General features: G+C 58.8%; 1 protein-coding gene across 3 annotated transcripts in view; it reads right to left on the reverse strand.

Moving 5' to 3' along the window:
* The window catches only part of TMEM104 (transmembrane protein 104), a 54,641-nt gene that overhangs the window by 17,920 nt on the left and 17,840 nt on the right, over positions 1 to 18,881 (reverse strand). For 2 of the 3 annotated variants that reach the window (XM_052657413.1, XM_052657412.1), the window contains exons 7-8: positions 16,633 to 16,732; positions 16,093 to 16,201 (exon numbers count right to left, since the gene is read on the reverse strand). In XM_052657413.1, coding sequence (XP_052513373.1) covers positions 16,093 to 16,201; positions 16,633 to 16,732 — 209 coding nt within the window. The remainder of the gene's footprint in view (positions 1 to 16,092; positions 16,202 to 16,632; positions 16,733 to 18,881) is intronic. The other variant, XM_052657414.1, reaches the window with a different exon arrangement.

An 18,881-nucleotide genomic window follows, 5' to 3' on the forward strand; every position in this document is an offset into this window, starting at 1 on the left:
CGAGACGCTCACTGAAGGCACGGAGTCCCGGAGGGGTCCTGGTGGACAGGAGGCGGCTCACGTCCCCGGCACACGTGGCCACGGCTCTCACAGTGTCCTGGGGGGGACTCGGAGAACTTGACTGGGAGTCTCAGCACTCGACACGGCTGCCTCTCCACCTGTGTCCCAAGGCAGGTTAAGGGCGCCACCCACCTCCGGCTGCTCCCACAACCCCCCGAGTCTTTCCTCACTGTGCTGATGTCTGGCGGCTGCTGCAACCTGCTGGCTTAAAACCACAGAAGTGTGCTTTTTTAGTCTTGGAAGGGACACAGGGAGCCCGGGAGGAGTCAGAGGTGTGTGTGTGGCTGGGGGGGGCGGGGCGGTGGGTAACAGTGGTAACAATGCGTAACGTAAGAGGACTCAGGTGGGCAGAGGGCTGGCAGCAGGTTGGGACTGGGGAGCCGTCTGGAGCCCCGTGTCCCTGTCGTGATCCCTCCTGGGCCCGAGCTCGCTGGCACCCGTGTCCCCTCCCCACACTCAGCCCCAAGCACACCTGCTCGTGGTCGACACGCACGCACGGCTTCAGGGCCATCTGTAGCGCTGCACCAGCTATACCTCCTGCAACAAGCCAGACAGCTAGACGAGCAGCAGAACGGTCACCAGGCAGGGGCCGGGGCCTCGCTTTGCTGATGAGGGGGCGGAGGGTCTGGAGAGGCTGGGTGACCCAGGAAGCAGTGGACGGGACCGGGCGTCTCCCGGCCCTGCCCCCACCCCACCACCGACCGCTGTGATGTGCATGCTCCCCGCTGTGTGAGGCTGCTTCCCCTCCACGACACCTCCTCTCCCCACTTCCAGCTGGTTCTCACCCTCATCCTCTTCCCTCGTGACTGCCCCTTCCCCCTCTACCTTCCTTCTCTCTGTCACCTCTCAAGCCCCGCTCAGGTGCCAGTCTCCCCTGCCAGCTTCGCCAAACATTTGCATCTTCACTGGGGGCTCCTGACCGAATCACCAAACGCACGGTGGGTACCACACCACTTAAATTCTCGTAGGTTCCCTGTTTTGTTTTGTTTTTTTTGTTTGTTTAAATATTTATTTGCCTCAGGTCTTAATTGTGGCATGGGTTTAGTTGCTCTGGGGCCTGTGGGATCCTCTCGGGCCAGGGACTGAACCTGTGTCCCCGGCATTGCAAGTCAGATTCTTAACCACTGGACCACTAGGGAAGTCCCTGCAGTTTCAACATGAAAGGCCAGCAGAGCCATCTGGCGCCTCCATGCTCTAGGACTGGAATGGGCACTCAGACTTCTCTGTTAATCCAGCAGGGGTGATGGAGCAACAATTTCTGGAAGGGTGAAGGGCAATATGCTGCCTGATCAACCTAAACACACAGAGACCCTTGGGCAGGCTATGCAGTACACCGGGCCCCAGGGAGCCAGTTCACACATACCAAGGGCACGGCTGAGCCCTCTGGACTGATCTTGGAGGTCATTTCAAAGTGACAAAGGACACTCGATCACAGGGCTGCCCTTGTTGGGCGGCTAGGGGTTAAGAGTTAATCGGGATTAATGGCAACTCAGCACGAACCCGTCCCTAAGTGGGAACTGAACTTTCAACGCGTCCTTGAAGTGCAGTGAAGACATGTTCAAGGAGTCTATTTTTATTTGTCAAGTGGCTATGAACGTTTTGGTTTGGAAGTTTACATCTTCCCAACTTGAATTACAACGTCTGATGACGCGGCCATGAGGAGGAGGTGTGCCCTAGGGCAGCAAGGGGCAGAGTAGGGGCCGGAGGCTTCGAGGCCACACGCTCAGGGCGAGGGCCTGTGTCCTGAGGGTGTCCCAGCTAACGGCAAGACCTCAGAGTGCTCGTGAAGGTCCCAGAGCACATCGCCTGTACAGAGAAGGTAGTCAGTGAACATCAGCCCTGGCAGCATCACTCCAGCAAGGAGCAGCATGCCCTCGCGGGAGGATGGTGTGAACTCCACCCGTCCTCCCAATATGCTGGGACCAGGGAATGCGAAACAACTGAAGCCAAGTGAGGGGCCCCCGCCACACAACATTAGATCAGGACTGTTCCTGTTGCACGACCTGCAGCCCAAGCGCTCTGCAGGGCGAGTTCACATTCATCCCCATCGAGTGAAGGATGAACGTGAGGGAAGGAGAGCAGAGGCCCGTGCGTGGCGCTCGGTGGAGCCTGAGCACAGCTCATCAGCCAAAACCCTGCGAGGAGAGGCAGTGCCGCAGAGAGGAGGCCACTGGGACGCCGCGGTGGACCAGCACTCGTGCAGGAAATGGAGGCTGAGGTTTCAGAACGACACTCTCCCTCAGAGGGCAGAGGATGGGCGGGGGTGGCCCCGCTGTGGGAACAACAGCCCCTGCCAGGAGAGGCTGCTGGCCTTCAGACGACCAGCCCGGCCACGACACGGGTGCTGCCAAGCTCTTACTCACCGATCCTTCAAATACGTTCAGCTGCTGGAGAAGGGGTGATGGAGACTGACGGAGGCCAGACGCCTCTCCAACCCCCGAATGAGCTGCTTAGAGCAAGTCGCCACGGCTTAGGGTCCCTGGGTCCCTCCCTGGATTCCCCCAAACCTCACCCAGAAGGTACCTGGGAGATGCTTGCTGAATAGAACGAAAGATTCAGGTGATGCCTGAAGATAAGAGTGGAGACTTGAGGCCCAGACACTCTAAAGAGGCTTCTGGAGCACAGAAGTCAGCTCTAGAAACCCGCTATCATCTCACGACATCTGCAAAAGAAAGCCAAGTTGGCTCATGTCAAACAATTCAGTCCCATTTGGACTGAATGAGAGCCCAGACACGTTAACACCTGCGGCTCCCATCAGAAGGCGAGTGTGTGCCTGCTGAGGAGGCAGAGCCGGGGAGAGGAGGGCGCAGAGCCAACAAGAAGCCGGAAGTCACAGGTCCCCCAGGGAGTTCTTAACCAGCCACTGGACTACAGAACAGAGGCAAGAACCCAAACCCACATGGGGGGACCTCGACTGCCCGTCAGACCTGGGGATCAGGGAGAAAAGACCTGTCCTCACGCCTGATTAATTCAGAAGAGGATGCAACTCTGGGGGCAGCTTCTGGGCAGCAATGCAGACTGGCCAGGGAGGGGGTACCTGAAACACCTCTGCTAGAAGATGGGTGAAAACCCTATTTGTCTCTGAGATGGGGGAGCCTGGGAGAGTGATTTCAGGGAGGAGCCATGAAAGGGGTGGCTGCTCCTAACCCTGCACGCGCATTCAACTCTGGCTGCCCAAGCCCCGAGGATGTGAGTTCCGTTGGTTTGGGGTGGGGAGAGGGCCTGGAAGAGAACATCCAAGAGGCCCTGGATAGAGCCAACACAGCAGGGCTCCTGGGACCGCCTGTGCCATCTGGGAGGGGAGGGCTGGACACAGGCTGGTCCAGGCCCCTGGGGCATCACTCCCATTGGACCCGCGTCTCTTGCATCGGCAGGCGGGTTCTTTACCCCCGAGCCCCCAGAGAAGCCCGAACCAACATTACCAGGCACCTACTGAGCGCCCAAACACAACATCTTCCATGTAAGATTGCTTTTTAATCCTGACACCCTACACGCCGGCTATTGTCATTTTGGGAAAATAAAAACAAAACAACTGAGGTTGAGGAGAACTAATTAACTTGTCCATGATCTCATAACAACCAAAACAGCTGAGACCAGAGCTCAGAGCTCAGGCTGTCTGTATCCAAGGCCCATTCTCTCTGTGGAACACTTGACCCCCTCCCTTGATTATGCCTCAGAGAAAGAGTCTCTCCAGCACCCCCTCCAAGGCTGGCTCCCGGGGGGCCGGGGGCAGGAGGGCTGGGCTGATCCAGTGGCATTAGCCTGGCACGGCTGCCGCCTCCCTCGCCCTCTGATTGGAGGACAAGCCTGTGCGCCTGTGTTGTCTCTTTCTCAGCTATAAAACCAGATGGTACCCGGTGGTGGGCAGGGTTCCAAGGATTTGATGCCAGAGCCGCAACCCTTGTGGTTTGTGTGTGTGTTGGAGAGGGAGACAAATAGTGTGGAAAACCCACGCAGTCACTCACTCAATGATGATAAGCCCTGGGGTTTATAAAGGACAGCCTGGCTCCTTACAAGTGTGAGAAGAGAGATGGGGTGGTGGTGGTGCACGCCCACACTGCCAGGTGAAAGACCAAGGAGCCTGGCCTTGCACGAGGTGGGCTTTGAGAACACGATGACAAGGAGCTGCGGAGGGTCAGGGGCTGTGGGAGGATGAGGGAGGTGGGGTGAAACAGGTGGAAGGCTGGGGGCCCTGCGGGGGGAAGGGACCTGACTTTGGAGCCGGCACCCGTCCTAACATTAACACTCCACTGCTCACGTTCCAGGTGACAAGGGGTGGCAGAGACAGACACGGGCGGTGAGCCAGCCTCCTGGCGACTGGACAGCTTCTGACTGCTCCCCTCGATCTGCAGCGCCCGTCCTCTCAAAGACAGGGGGCCCCTAAGCCCTCTCTGGGGGGCAGCTTCTGTCCCGGCAGCGAGGAGTGGAGGACGGCCCAGGTCTCTGGGAAAGGGAGGGCTGGCTGGACAGGGAGGTTTTGAGGCCGGAGCAGCGGCCGCCCACCTGAGGGGTGTCGTCCGCTCAGATGCTCACAGAGCAACCCCCCCACCGCCCGCCGCCGCTGTGTGTGGCCGGCCTCACGCTGGCTCTGGACCCAAAGCTGGACAAGGTGTAGCTCCGGGCCTTGAGGAGCTCCTGGTGAGGCCAGAGAACTACACGTAGATGAGAGTCTGATTAACGCCACGGCACGGGGTGTCGTGGGGGGAGCCCCTGACTCAGCCTGGAGTAAGTGAGTGCCTATCAGACTCTGCAGCAAGGGGAAGGCACACGAGGGGTGCAGAGCTGTGAAGAGTGCCCAGCGTCTGCGGGAGTCAGTGGCCAGTGAGGGTGAGGTGGTGGTGACAGAGAAAGTTCCAGAAGGGAGATTAGAGCAGACCACATCTCGTGGAGGAGTTTAGAGCTGCCTCACACGGAGAGAAGCATTCCTAAAGGGTCCTGAGCAGGGAAATGGCAGTCAGGTTAACCTTAAACCAGGCTGAAAGAGTCAAAGACAGAAAAGCTTTATGGCCTTGGGGCGAGCCTCACGCTGGGAGGTGGCCAGGCTGGATCGGAGGGAGAGGGCTGTCGAGGGGCACCTCTCTGTGGACAAGTGGTCCAGGCGCCCGGGGCTCCAAGGTGTGCCCCTGAATCCCCCGGTGGAAGCCCTCCCTGTTCTCATGGGATGAGATCCAAAAAGGATTTGAGACACTAGAACTGGGAGTCCGCGGGGCTGGAGGAGAGAGGGCAGAGCAGGGATGTCCCCGTCCAGCTGGGAGTGGTGACAGCCGTGGGGAAACGCTGAGCTGGCCCTGGTGGGGAGCTCCGTGGAGCCAGGGAGGCACATGAGCCCGGGGCGGGCTCCCAGGCAACCCTCTGTGGCAAGAAGAAAACAGGCCTTGGGACTTCCCTGGGGGTCCAGTGGATAAGACGCCAAGCTCCCACTGCGGGTTCGATCCCTGGTTGGGGAACACGCCGCCAGGTCTCGTAGAGGGAGGCAGAGTTTTTCTAATGGGCAGCAGGGTTTGAAAAGCTGCAGGAGAGGACAGCAACCTCACTCCCCAGGCTCAGCGAACCGAGGCACAGAGAGAACTTCTCAGGCACCGCGGGCCTGGTTCACCGCGTCCCACTTTTCAGCTACTGAAATCTGTCTGCTGAGAACTGGAAACAGCTCTGGGTCCTGGTCTATTTCTGCTGGATGTCAAGGAACAAGAGAGGAGGGGGTACTTGTCAGTCCTCCCACCCCTGGGCCAGGCCAACTTATTACACGCTGCCTCACAGATGCGAGGAAGCTGGAGGTACTGGCCGTGTGATCCTGGGGCTGGGGAACAGTTGTCGGGGCCAGGCTGGGATCTACTAGGCCTGACAGGTCCTCAGAACGGGAGGCCTTGAGGGTAACAGGCGAGCGTGTATCACTCTGCATTGTGGACTGTGTTAACGGAAGATGGGGACCCTTTGGGCCGTCGGTCCTGCTCCTTGGCTCCCTTGGGAGAAAGCACCCACGTCCCCAGCCATGTGACCCTGGGCTGGGTGGGCTGTGAGCCCCGTGGACCTCAGGACCTGAACGGCTGTTGGTGCCTCCAGGAACCAGCTGGCACCTGACTGCTTCTGCTGTGACCCCTGCCCTCCAAGGGACAGGAGGTGGCAGAGCCATCGCTGGCACCTTGGCCAGATGCGTGGGCACCCCACGCAACTCCCCCTCCCCAATCTCTGCTCAGGGAGAGCGGGTGCTGGGAACTGGGCTCTTCACGGGGGCTGGAGTGGAGGACGTCGGGTGCCTGGACAAGGGAGCCCTGCGGCAAGCAAGCACGGGCGGCTGGCTCCACCCCTCCCCTGCAGACTGACGACCTCCAAGCAGTCAGGAAAGGGCAGGACTCTTTGCTGGGTGCCCAGTAACCTTGGACATGGGGAGGGGAGCTGGCTGATCAAGGAGCTCTGTCGAGTTGGGTATGAGAAATCTGGCTGAAGACCCCTGGCTTCCTCCCTGGGGGATGGTCAGAGCCCAGAGGCCTCTCCACGGGGCTGGCACGCTGTGGCTCCGGGAGGAAGCACCACCTGCAGGGCCCTGCTGGCCACGGTGGCAGAGGGATACCGCCGGAGGGCCGCCTCTCTTGGGGACGTTGAGAGTCTGAACGCGGCCTGATGAGGGCAGCGGAGCGGCTGCGTCCCTGTCTGGTTAGTCGTGTGCCATGGAGCAGCTAGGCCCACTCCCCGCAACTACTGAGCCTGCGTGCTGCCGCTACTGACGCCCGAGCACAGAGGAGGCGTCACCTTCAGTCTGTGACTCGTGACGCCAGTCCAGAGGCCTGCGACGCCTGCCCGTTCGTTCCTGGGGAAGGTGCGGTTTGGAAGGGCCCTGACCCCCGCTTCCCTGGCTGAACCTCGGGAGGAAGATCCAAGGGAGACCAAGGCCTCTCCCCGGGATGCTGGGTGTTGGCAAGAGAGGGCCTCGGCCAGCAGTGTCTCTCAAGGGGGAGAGGACCCAGAGTCACCCTTGGAACTGGTGCAAAGTGCCGATTCCTGGGCCTTGCAGTCCGAGGTGCTGCTACATTAGGCCTCGGGTGTCACCTAGCAACGTTTTTTTTTTTAATTAAATTTCTTTTTGGTTGCTCTGGGCCTTCGTTGCAGGCTTTCTCTAGTTGCGGTGGGTGGGGCCACTCTTCTTTTCCGAGCACGGGCTCTAGGGGCACCGGCTTCAGTAGTTGCCACTCCCGGGCTCAGTGGTTGTGGCGCGTGGGCTTAGCCACTCCATGGCATGAGGACTCTTCCCACACCAGGGATCGAACCCACGTCCCCTGCATCAGCAGGCAGATTCTGACCCACTGTACCACCAGGGAAGCCTAGGAATCTGTATTTTTCATACGTGCCAGTGGTCCTGGAACCAGGCTCTGAGACCCAGTGGAGTGAGACTCGTGTCCTGACCTGGGGAGAGGGGGAGCTGAGCAGCATTCATGGAGGCCGGTGACCTGTCCCTGGGGTGGAGGGCAGCCTCCTGAACAGCGGTGAGCAGTTCTCCTGCCAGAACTGCTCAGATGTCACAACTTGGTCGGGGAAGGGGGCGGGGTTGGTGAGGCTTCCAGCCATGATCAGTACCCAACCTGGCCCACCAATCGCCTCCCTCCTCCTGTCAAGGTTTCCAGAGAACATCTCAATCTGCAAGTTCTTCCTGGAGCTCAACTCAGAGGCCCTGCAGTGCCCTGTGACCTGTCTTTCCGCCTTCACGCAGCATCTGCTCGGCGACGCCCTCTGCAGCACCCCTCTCGGCACTGCGAGCCTTATTGAAACGTGCCTTGGTCTACTCTAACCCATGAGACAGCCCACCCATGTGCTAATTAATCAGATGTCATCCTTGATCTGCACCCTAACTGCTCAGCCCCGTCTCATCACGCCCAAGTCCCAGGCCCCTCTCTGCTGCCTGCACATCCTCTGGGGTTCTCTGGCTCCTGCGTTCTCCTTGGGGCCGGCCTGCGGGCTGGGGGACGTGCCCACAGGTACTGTCAGTCCCTGCACGGTTTGCAGGGCCAGCACCACTGGCTGGGACACCAGCCACGCGGAGGAACGCAGTTATTACTTTAGAAAGAGTGCTTTATTTAATTAAACCATTACTGCCAGGGCCCTGGGGCACTGTTTAGAAAGACAGCAGATTCTGCTTAGAATAGACACCCTGTAACAGAGAAAACATTGCTTAGGGAGGGCCACGGCCTCCCAAGTCAGCAGGGCTCTTGCAAGGACTACGGATTCATCTGTGCCCTGAAGCAGCGGAGAGACCAGAGCAGGAGGAGGAACATGGTTCGGCATATACAGCTCTGATTCTAGTTAGCACAGAGTATTTAACAACAACTCATATTATCCTTAGAACTCCTGAGAGGCTGTTACGCTTCCTTGACCACAGTTCATTCCCAGACTTTTTGGGAACTGAAGCCAAAAAAAAGAGCAAGGGAGAGTAGAAATCTGAAATTGACAGCTAGAACATCTCCTTAAAGAATACAGAGTCTTTTTCTTTTTTTTTTTAGCTGTTTGCCCAGAAATGGGAGGTTTTGGAGCAGAGGGGATACGGAGATGACCAGAGCTGGAGGATTTTGGGAGCTTTCCTGGAGCGGCTTCTTCTTTTTTTCAAAATGAATTAATTTGGTTGTACTGGCTCTTAATGTGACATGCGAACTCTTAGGTACAGCATGCATGTGGGACCCAGTTCCCTGACCAGGGGTTGAACCCTGGCCCCCTGCATCAGGAGCTTGGAGTCTTAACCACTGGACCGCCAGGAGCAGTGGTTAAGAAGCCCCTCCAGAAGTCCCTGGAGCAGCTTCTTGAGACGACTCACTGAAAACACACCATACACACACATGGGTCAGTGGCCAGGACCCACCCGAGGCGCTCGTGAAGCAAGGAGAACCAGGTTTCTTACCCTCTGATCTCATTGAGCACAAAGAGAGAAGCCTGGCACTCAGGGTGTGCCCGAGATCAGTGTGAAGTGTGGATAAAAATGGTCCAGGAAGAGCACAGTGCAGAAGGTCCCCAGCGGGGATGAACACTCCCCACGGAGACCTATTTGGAAGTTTCCCAACCAAATTGGCCTGTGCATGAGCGTGGGCCGTGGATATATTCTTAATATGCTCCATGAAGCTTTCCTGGCTTGGGGCTGTGTGTGTGTGTGTGTGTCTGTCTGTCTCTGATGTCCATGCCAAATCCACATTGGCCTGTTTCTATACAAGCCCAGCTCTGGATTCCCACACTTTACACACGAACATGCGGATACTAGAATTTACCCAAGAGATGGGCTTCTAAAGGTTCTATTTATAAATACTTAATTTTCACAGAACAGTGTTTTACACACACTAGGGAAACCAAGAACTCAAGAGAAACCTGCCGTGAATCCTTCTGTAAATTAACAAACTGTTCTGTAACAAGTAATTACCCCCTCTGAGTTTGTCTTTTATGTTGGGAGTTTCATACGATGGGGCTGCTTAGAAGCCCAGTCTGCCGGCAGAGCCTGTGACCGGCCGTGGCTCACAGATGACTTTCCTCTCTCACTGCCCTTCTCTGGGCCTGGGGAACCGGGGTCAGGGAGAAGGGATGCGACACCAGACAAGCCAAACTGACAGCTTCCCACAGGCCCGGGGTATAAGCGGCCGGCGCCCAGGGCGAGTCCTGTTTGTAAGGACGCACTCGTTACTTTCCAGGTGACAGAGCGGGAGACGTCCTAACAGGGTCAGAGAGACACTGAAGCTGTCATTGTCAGAAGGGGGTCTCGGGAGCTGGAACCGAGCTTCCTTCACCCAGCAGGACGGAAGGAAGGCCAGAGGGTCCCAGCTCACCCGGGGAGTAGCTTCGGAGGCTGGGGGAGGGGGTGGAGGGGACTGTCTTGTGATCCCGACTCCCGCCGCTTGGTGTTTTTACTGGGAGCTGGGAGCGGGCAGCACAGGGGAGTCAGCTCCGTCCTCTAAGCTGGCGGGTCAGGCATCAGCCATCACGGAGGCAGGATGCGGGGCGTGATGGATGGCGAGCTTAACGCCGGCGGACAGAACCCATGTCCCCAAGAGCCGCATTAAGAACAAAAACAAGCAGCTTCTCACTGCACTGGAGGAAGCTGGGGCCAAAGGACGGAGGGTGCCGGGGGTTGGAGAGGGGGCGGGGGGGGGGGGGGTCCCCGTGGTGGTCTAGCGAGGGGCGCTACCCAGGTCTCCTCGGAAACGTGAGGGCTGGTCTGGAGCAACGCTGGGCAGTGCTGGGCTGGCACTGGGCACAGGCACCAATGGGGGGTGACGGCTGCGGGCCCTGGGGGTGCCCTGGCAGGAGCTCCAGAGACAAGCCTTGGTGTAGGAGTGAGTGGCAGTGTAATCTGAATTTCACTTAGAAAGGGCGGGGGCTGGGATGGTGGAGGAAAGCACAACAAAACATGCGTGGCCGCTCCCTGGATGAGCTGGGGCAGCAGCTCCCCAGGAAAAGGAAGGGAGGAAAATGCAGGCCCGCCCCTGTATTATTGATTTCCCTGAAAAAGAAGAGACAAGCTAATCCTTTAAAGTCAGTCATTTCAACCTGAGTGCTGGCCACTGTTTGAAGTTAGAATTTGCTCAACATCGGCGTCTGTCTGGGGAGTGCGTACACGCGGTTTTGGGGTGTGAGGCAGAAATGCTTTCTTCCTAGAGACCCAGGATCATGGGCTGGAAGCGCAGATTGGGCACTTGGGGAGCTTTCCACACCCTGGGACACAAGTGTTCCTGGGGGCCCAGAGGAGCTGGAGGGCGACCACAGACCGCCACCAAGTCACGGTGGGCCTGGCCTGGGGTTGGGGGAGCTACTCCACGGGCCGCACCTGCAGGGGATTGCCCACCATGACTGGCAAAAGGGGAGGGACGTCCCTGGTGGTCCGGTGATTAAGAAACCACCCTGCAATGCGGGGGACACAGGCGTGACCCTTGGTCGGGCAACTAAGGCCCCAGGTGCCTCGGGGTGACAGCCCGCAGGCCACAACTAGAGAGTCCATGCGCTGCAGGAGGCAAAAGACGAGACGCAGCCACTAAAATGAAAACAAACCGACCTTCCTGGAGCCTCCAGAACGGGGTGAGGCGCGGACACTGGGAGAGGAAAAGGTAGGGAAAGGAGACGGCGTCCCTGGTAGCCTAGGCAGGTCCCCAAACAGTCCCCCTCCTACAGGGGAGGCTTCCGGATGTCCCAGACCCTGTGAAGCCCCGTCGGCAACCCCCTCCTTGCCCCAGGTGGCCAGGAACCTCGCCCAACTTGTTCCGGTTTGGTGCTGGGCCGAGTCCCGATCCATGGGACTCAGACAGGGTGATGTCCCCAAACAGGGGACTACCGGGCTGTTTACTGTGCTGAGGGCTCAGCTCTGGATTTGTGGATGGAACCAACCCCTGACTCCCCCGTGGAGACGGCTCATCCTGCCAGCATGGTGCTCGCCCTATGGGGCCACGCCTCTGGTCTCGATGGCCCCTGCTTCCTTCCAGGTCCCCCACCCTGTGCATATCCGGGCACAGCGCTCACGCTGTCTCCATTGGAGTTGTGCTCTGGGGGTGCAGGCTGGTCTCCTGGGATGGTTCTCGAGAATCCCCAGGTCCCATGAAGTCACCGCTGCTGCTGAAACTTGTTGTCTCATCCTGACTTTCCCTCCTCCCTGGTCCTGGAGCCTCCAGGCCACCTCCTGCCCCAGAACCGGTGAGAATAAACATGTAAGCGATGGCAGCGGTGACCCACTTATTAGCAGATGCCATAGCCCCAGGGCACCAGGACTGCTGCTGAAATAACAGAGACAGAGGCTGTGGTAGGGAGGGGAGACGTCCTTGGGCAGATGTGCGGAGCTCCAGCTATTCGAGCGAATGGGAGAAGCCCTCCTGGCCACCAAGGACTGAGGGGCGGCAGGAAGACGGTGGGATGTGCCAACACGGATCACTAAGCAGGCCCCATCCTGGGCAGCCCCGCCCTGACCTCTGCAAACATTAGGCTCCAGGACTGGTCAGCGGGTCCCTTCGTATCTGCGCCCTCATCTCTGCCTGAGCTCAGGCCCAGAAGGACCTTCAGCACTAATCTGAGTCCGAATCAGACTGACCTGCTCCTTCAGGAAGAAGAGTCCAGCAGGCAGAACCCCCCACCCCCCTGCAGACCCTAACACACACCCTGCTTCTTCAAGGGGTGTCTGGCGGGAGAGGCCCCTCTGTCTGGCAGAGGGTGGCTGCACCACCCTCCTGGGTCACCTGGACCCTCGAGGTGGATCTCCCAGCTCCTGCGTTCAAGGCAAGCCAGGGTGACCTTGTCCTGGTCCAAAGCGGCCTGCAAGGGGCCACCCGCCTGATGCTACCAGTTTGTGGCTGGGTCTCCAGCCAGGATGAGCTCCGCTCTGCCATCTGCGTGCCCAGTTCTGCCCAGCCTGGCCTGCTGGGCGGCTGGTACCCCAGCGGCATCGATCCACCTGTGAGTGGTGGAGGTGGCTCCTGCCGCCGGCGAGGAGCCCCCAGTGCTCGGGGAGTCCCATTGCCCCCCAGGATTGCCCTCTGACACTCTCAAGGGGCTGACGCTGATGGGGCCCAGGGCGTGGGGTGCGAGTGAGGCTGGACAGGACCGCAGGAACAAGGACAAGACAGCCAGGCAGTGCCCTTGACTTGAGGGGACAAGTGACACACGTCTGTCCTGCATTCAGGACGCGTGGGACAGTCTGATTCCTGGACGGGACTCATTTCCATATGACCCTGCCATTCACCAGTGGCCCCCGACTCCTCCTCACCGTGCAGGAGAATGAAATGCTCAATCCTGCCTTTGTTCCCTACCCAAGACAGAGACACTGTGCAGAAAGAATCCCAGGATGCTCTCCAGCCTGCAGGCAAGGCTGCCGGTTTGAAAGCGCTGGGGCATCAACACTTTACCATTTGATCCTTCAGAGGAGTGGGGTGGGGTGGGGTGGTAGGACTGGAGATGGGGCGGGGATCTGAGGATCAGATCTGGATGTTAACTCATGTGGGCCCTCTGGACGGGGCCCAGGCTACCATTGGCCCCAGCTATGGCATCTTGCTGGGATGCCTGGAGGGCACACGTGACTCGCGGGACCATCCTCAACTTTACAGCACCCTGTGGCTACTCCAAGGAGGGAGGAGACGGAGAAACTGACTCAGATCAGCTGCACTGGAATCACAGGATGTGGATGGAGCTCATGGGCCAAGGGAGGGCAGGAGGAATTTTCCGTTTGTTAAGGTCAAGGGCTTCAGGGAGGCCACTGGTGGCTGCGGGTAGAGGAAGCTCCCTTCTCACAAGCACTCACGATGCTATACACAGGCTGGCCTCTGAAGGCAGTTAATATCCTAAGTGTTCTTGTCCTGCGTGTGCCATCTCAGCAGCATTCCCGGGGAGGCACAGAAAAGATGATTTCCAAGGACTTTCTAAAAGCTAAATCGTAAAGTAGAAGCCAGATTATACTGGCCTGGAAAAGACAAGAAGTGGCTATCAGAGATCCTTTGAAACAGGCAGGCTGGGCAGGAGCACGGTTTACCTGAGACAAGGAAGTGACTGTCTGGAGTGGGAAAGGGGCCTTAAACCCACCTGCTGTCTTGCCCAACGTGGCAGCAAAACAGCTGGTAGAAAGAATTGCCATGGGGGCGGGGGGGTGCTTCCCTGGTGATTCAGTGGCTAAGACTCCGCGCTTCCAATGCAGGCGGCCTGGGTTCGATCCCTGATCAGGGAGCTAGATCCCACCTGCCGCAACTAAGAGTTCACGTGATGTTACTAAAAAGAACCCGCACGCTGCAACTGAGACCCAGTGCGGCCAAATAAATATTTAAGAGAGGAAAGAAAGAGCTGTGGTGGGAATCTCTAGCCTGGAAGGACAATCTTCCAAACATGAATGACCGCGGCGGCGGGCGGGAAGGTGAGGGAAAAGAACTCCCCTCGTCTCCCGCGACCTAAGGGCCCACCTGATGGAGCAAGGACACAGGGGTGAGCCCCTCAGGCCAGACTTGGGAGGGAAGGCGCCATTAGCACAGAGCGCCCAGGACCGAGGAAGGAAGCCCAGGTCGGCCGACCCCGTCCTTCAGTCACTGGGCCTCTTCTGACGCGCTAACAGGGGGCGCTGGCATGGGGACGGAGCCCCCAGTGTTTAGGGTCAGGAGGCTCGGTGCTGCGGAGGCTGTGGACCCCGGGAGCCACATGCGAAGTTGTAAAATAACTTCTGAGATGGCGCCGAAGTCCGCCTGCTTGGAGTTTCTCCAAACCAGGCAGAAGAGCGAGTCTGAACTGAAAACCTGAGCGAACAGAAACCCCTAGCAGCAGCGGCCAGGGGAGGTGGAAGGGTGTCAACACCCCGCAGTGGAAGGGCTCTGGGCTCTGGTTCTGCTCGCTCCACCACCACCCCTCCCCCGCCGTCCTGTGTTGTGTGGCTTGTGGGGGCCTGGTGGCAATTAGCGTCATGAGTTATAAGTGTAATATCTGGGAGATGAAGGCAGTAATTAATGCCTGTCTGCTTTCCTGAAGGGTTCCTTCTGTTCGCCCAGAGAGTTATTGAGATTCAGGAAGGGAGGCTTCCATCATGTGGAAGGTTTACAGGACTAAGAGGAGGAACGATTTAATAAGGCAATAATAATGGTGCTAAATAATTCACCGGGCCCGTGGCAGCAGCCGGCACTCCCTGCACTCCACGTCTGTTTTGCAGATGGGCGGGGGGATGTGCTGGACAGACCCTGCACAGCCTTCAGCGGCCCCACTGGGGAATGACCCACCTGAGGGGCTCCCCCGCTGACCCTCAGTCTTGGACCTGCCCCCAGGTCTGTGCTGAGCCTCTCGGACCCTTTCCTCAACCCCCTCCTTCTGCAATGTCGGTCAGAGATCCAGACGGGTCCTCACACTCACCAACGCTTTTGCTAATTATATCAATCACGGTTTGTTGAGATGCTAAGAGGCTAGTGGGCCTCCAGTCTGCTGGGGGTCCTGCGGAGTCCTCTGCCTGCCCCCAAGGGTGGGGAGTGGTGGGGGAGTGCGGCTGGGAAAACCTGCCACCCAGGTCCCACTGGACCTCAGGTGAGATACAGTTCTCCGAGAAGACAGACTCCTGGCTGGAGCTGACCATCAAGACTGTTCCAGAAATGGAGGAAAATGAGTGTCTCCCGGGGCTGGACCACAGGACTACCCTGGGGGCAGGTCTAGAGGGTGGGGCTAGGAAGGCGGAACCAGTCCCAGGCGGTGAACGGAATTCAGAGCTGAACAGCACAGCCTCGGAGCTGCGGAACGGCTGGAGGATGCGGACAATTAAGAGGCGGGCCCCCTGCCTCTCTCGCGGCTCTGCCTCGTATTCCCCTCAGCCAGGCAGCCACGTGTCGAGCTGTGTGTCACCTAATGCCCCTAAATCTGTGTCAGGGCTGAGGAGCACCAAGAGGAATCGGAGAGTCTTAACACACGCTGCACACGCGGGAGGGAACCATTTCTGAGTCCCGCCTGCAAACCAGGCAGAGACAGATACCCGAGACTCATGGGGCGTGTCACTCAGCTCCACCCCCCTCCAACCCCCAACCTCTCCACAACAGCACAAAGCAATCAAGACGGAGCCTGGAGATTCATCCTCCCTTGTCTACAGAGAGCAGGGGAGACGGAGAGCGAGCGGGGCTGATCCCTCCTCATGCGGGAAGCTGCCCATAATCAGGGTCTCCATGAGACAGCTCAGTCCCACCCGCCCAGCTGGGAATCTGCCCTGGAATCCACTCACATGCTCGTGGGGTTGGGAGGGTGGAAGGTCAAAACAGGAAAAGCTTCCAGAAAACCAGCCCGGGGCCTCTTAATGGGGCTTTGCTAAGCGTCCCCTGAAAGCCTGAGCTAAGTTTATGAGAATTCGTCACCCTGGAGCTGGCACGGACCTGAATGCCAGCTCCAGACCACATACGACAGAGGCCTGGTGGCCTGGACTCCCTGAGGCTGGCCCTGTAGTGACATGATCCACCTTCCGACCAGGACCAAGAGCCCGGGAACCAGCCAGGGTGTGGAGCTGTGTCGGCGCTCCTCTCTGGGGAGGGCTCCAGCCGAGAGTGAAGGCGACTCACAGGCCCGGGTCCCGCCCGGCTGGCCACTCACCAGGTAGATGCGGTAGGCGTCCGTGCGGCGCAGGGGCCCCCAGCACGGGTCCGTGTCGTTGTACTTGGTGTCGGACTCCACGCCGCACGAGTCATTGCCTAGGGCGCTGCTGATGAAGAGAAGGGGGTGGCTCAGTGTGGGCCTCCCTGCTTGGCCGGAAGCCGACAGAACCTGCCTCTGTCAGTTGCGGGCAATCGCGGAACCTCGATGCCCTGCCCCGCACTGCGGCTTTGGGTCCCACGATCTGACCCTGCAGGCTTTCCGGTTTCTGGGGGCAGGCACTGTCCACTAATTCCACTGCACCGTTTCTCGGCCACTTGGGAGCCCCCGGTGGGAACCCCAGACCCCTTCCCAGCGAGGCCGGGGAGGGACAGTGGTGAGGAATGTGTCTCCACAGGCCAGGACACATGGCTGGGCAGGGCACGTGCAGAGAAGGGCCTCGGACACCGACCAGCTGGGGACGCTGATGGAGTCGCTCAGTGCTGGGCTTCCGCCTGAGGGAGCCCACCTGGCTGCAGCTGGTGGGGCGGGGACACTCACCAGGTCACCTGCATGAGGGAGAAGGGCACGGCTGCGGCGTAGATGGCCAGGTCCCCGTACAGGTAGACGATGACGCAGAAGTAGAACAGGTTGACCCCCACTGGAAGCAACAGAGCCGTTGGTCAGGGAGCCAGCCTCCCGCCTGCTTTTCTCACGACGGTGGCTTGCTCTCCGAGCGGAGTGGGGAAGGCCTTCCCCGAGCCCTGCCTCTCATTCCGGCTGCCTACACCTTGATGCTGGCGGCAGACGCGTCTGCTCGTGGCTGTCACGTGAGAGTGGGGGGCTGGGCCAGGCTGGATCAGAGAGGTTCTGAACCCAGACCGGCTGCAGAGCGAGCGTGGGGCCTGCACTGGCCGCGGAGGACCCGGAGGCGTCTGCGCTCGGGATAGGCTGCCCAGCGAGGGCGGGCAGGGACGAGGGGGGATGGCCTGAGGCAGGGGCCTGAACCCCAGGGCAGGCCTGGGCCGGGGATCTTCTGCAGCCATATGCGGCCCGAGGGACTGAAAAGCAAGAGGGTAACGGAGTGGCCCAGCTCCGGGAGCTGAAAGCCGCTCAGTCGTGTCTGACTCTTTGCGACCCCACGGACTATACAGTCCATGGGATTCTCCAGGCTGGAATACTGGAGTGGGTAGCTTTCCCTTCTCCAGGGGACCTTCCCAAGCCAGGGACTGAACCCAGGTCTCCTGCATTGCAGGCGGATTCTTTACCAGATGAGCCACCAGGGAAGCCTGGAAGCTGAAAACAAGAGAGTGAAAAGCCCTGGATTCCCAAACACTGAGTGTTTCATAAATGTGGCCCATCACCAAGCACCCAAGGGCGAGGCTGGCCTGGTGTGCTCGGGGCGGGGAGCGGCTCACGTTCCTTCTTACTAGAATCACCTGCGGGGAGGATGCTGACGAGGAGGGTCCCTCTGCAGAGGCCAACCTTGGTCCCTCTCTCCCAAGGAGGGGCCTGGACTAGGACCCGGGAGCTTGGCTCTGGCCGTAATCTTGCCAGCCTCATTTCCTGACCCTGGCAAGTCCCTGACCGTCTCTAATCCTGTCCAGTGAGAAGAATGCAGCCCGCGCTAAATTCCACACGTGATTCCGGCTATAAAGACCCGATGTAAAAGTGCCTTAAAAGAGCATCCGGGCCCTACAACCTCAGGGTCATGGCCCCAGACAGCCAGCCTCAAACTCCTTTTCAAACTGATGGCTTGTTTTCAGTGTCACTGATCTCAAGCTGCTGGTGTCGCTGAGAACAGAAAGAAAAACGAAGTGGCAGTTCGCTTCTAATCCTGGTGGCTCCAAAGAGCCTCTGGGTCCCCAGGGGTGGTGGGAGGGGAAAGTCAGGGACAAGTTCCTCCTGGGCTATTTGAGATTGGCTCTGCTCCTAGGAGTCTAGGGGGAAAAGACTCAGAAGATACTATTCTTGGAAGAACCCTGGAGGGTTTCAGAGAGCGCCGATGGCCAAGCTCGGCGGTCCCTGGGGGGGTCACCGCTGCTCACCCCTGGGCTCTGAGTCCGGCTCCCCCTCAAGTCTTGTGGGTGGCAGGGGTCACTGCCCCTCCTTGCTCCCAGCCTTTCCTCTGCCCGCAGTGCACTCATGTCAGCTGTTTATAAACTGCCACTGGCCCTCCCTGATCAATAAATTTCATTACGAGACACAAAGTGGGAGGATCAGTGCACTTCCTTGAGGACTGCAGTGACCAGGCCTGGGATTTCTAATTACAGGACTGAGTCTGGACCCTCAGGGAGCCTTGTATGGAGGGTGGCAGCCCTTCCAAAGGTAATGGGCTGATCGGTGAATTAGGATTGAGTTGAGCAGTGATTCCAGTTTGGGGAGGGGGGCGGCGACTGTGCACCCCACCTCCTGCTGGGGACATTTGGCAAAGTCTGAGGACATTTTTGATTGCCAGGATTGGGCAAGAGCTACTGACCACTAGTGGGGACAAGTCAAGGGTGCTACTCAACGTCCTACAACACGCAGGGCAGGCCACACAGTGAAGGAGGGTCCAGCCACACGGCAACAGAGCCGAGCTTGAGAAACCCCGGAGCAGACAAGGGGAGGGTGTCCTCTACGTCTGAGCTGCTCTCGAATGAGTATGTTCATTTTCTATCAGTGTTGGGTAACCCAGAAGTCTAGACAACGGGGCACTCATACACAACAACATAAAAAAACCCGAAACTGCAAGTTCCTAGAATTCTTATAAAGAAATCAGAGTGGACTGTAAAACACGAAGGTTAGGAAGGAGGTTTAAGAGGTGTATG

The sequence above is a fragment of the Budorcas taxicolor genome, chromosome 19 (assembly GCF_023091745.1).
Source record: "Budorcas taxicolor isolate Tak-1 chromosome 19, Takin1.1, whole genome shotgun sequence".
Classification (NCBI taxonomy): domain Eukaryota; kingdom Metazoa; phylum Chordata; class Mammalia; order Artiodactyla; family Bovidae; genus Budorcas; species Budorcas taxicolor.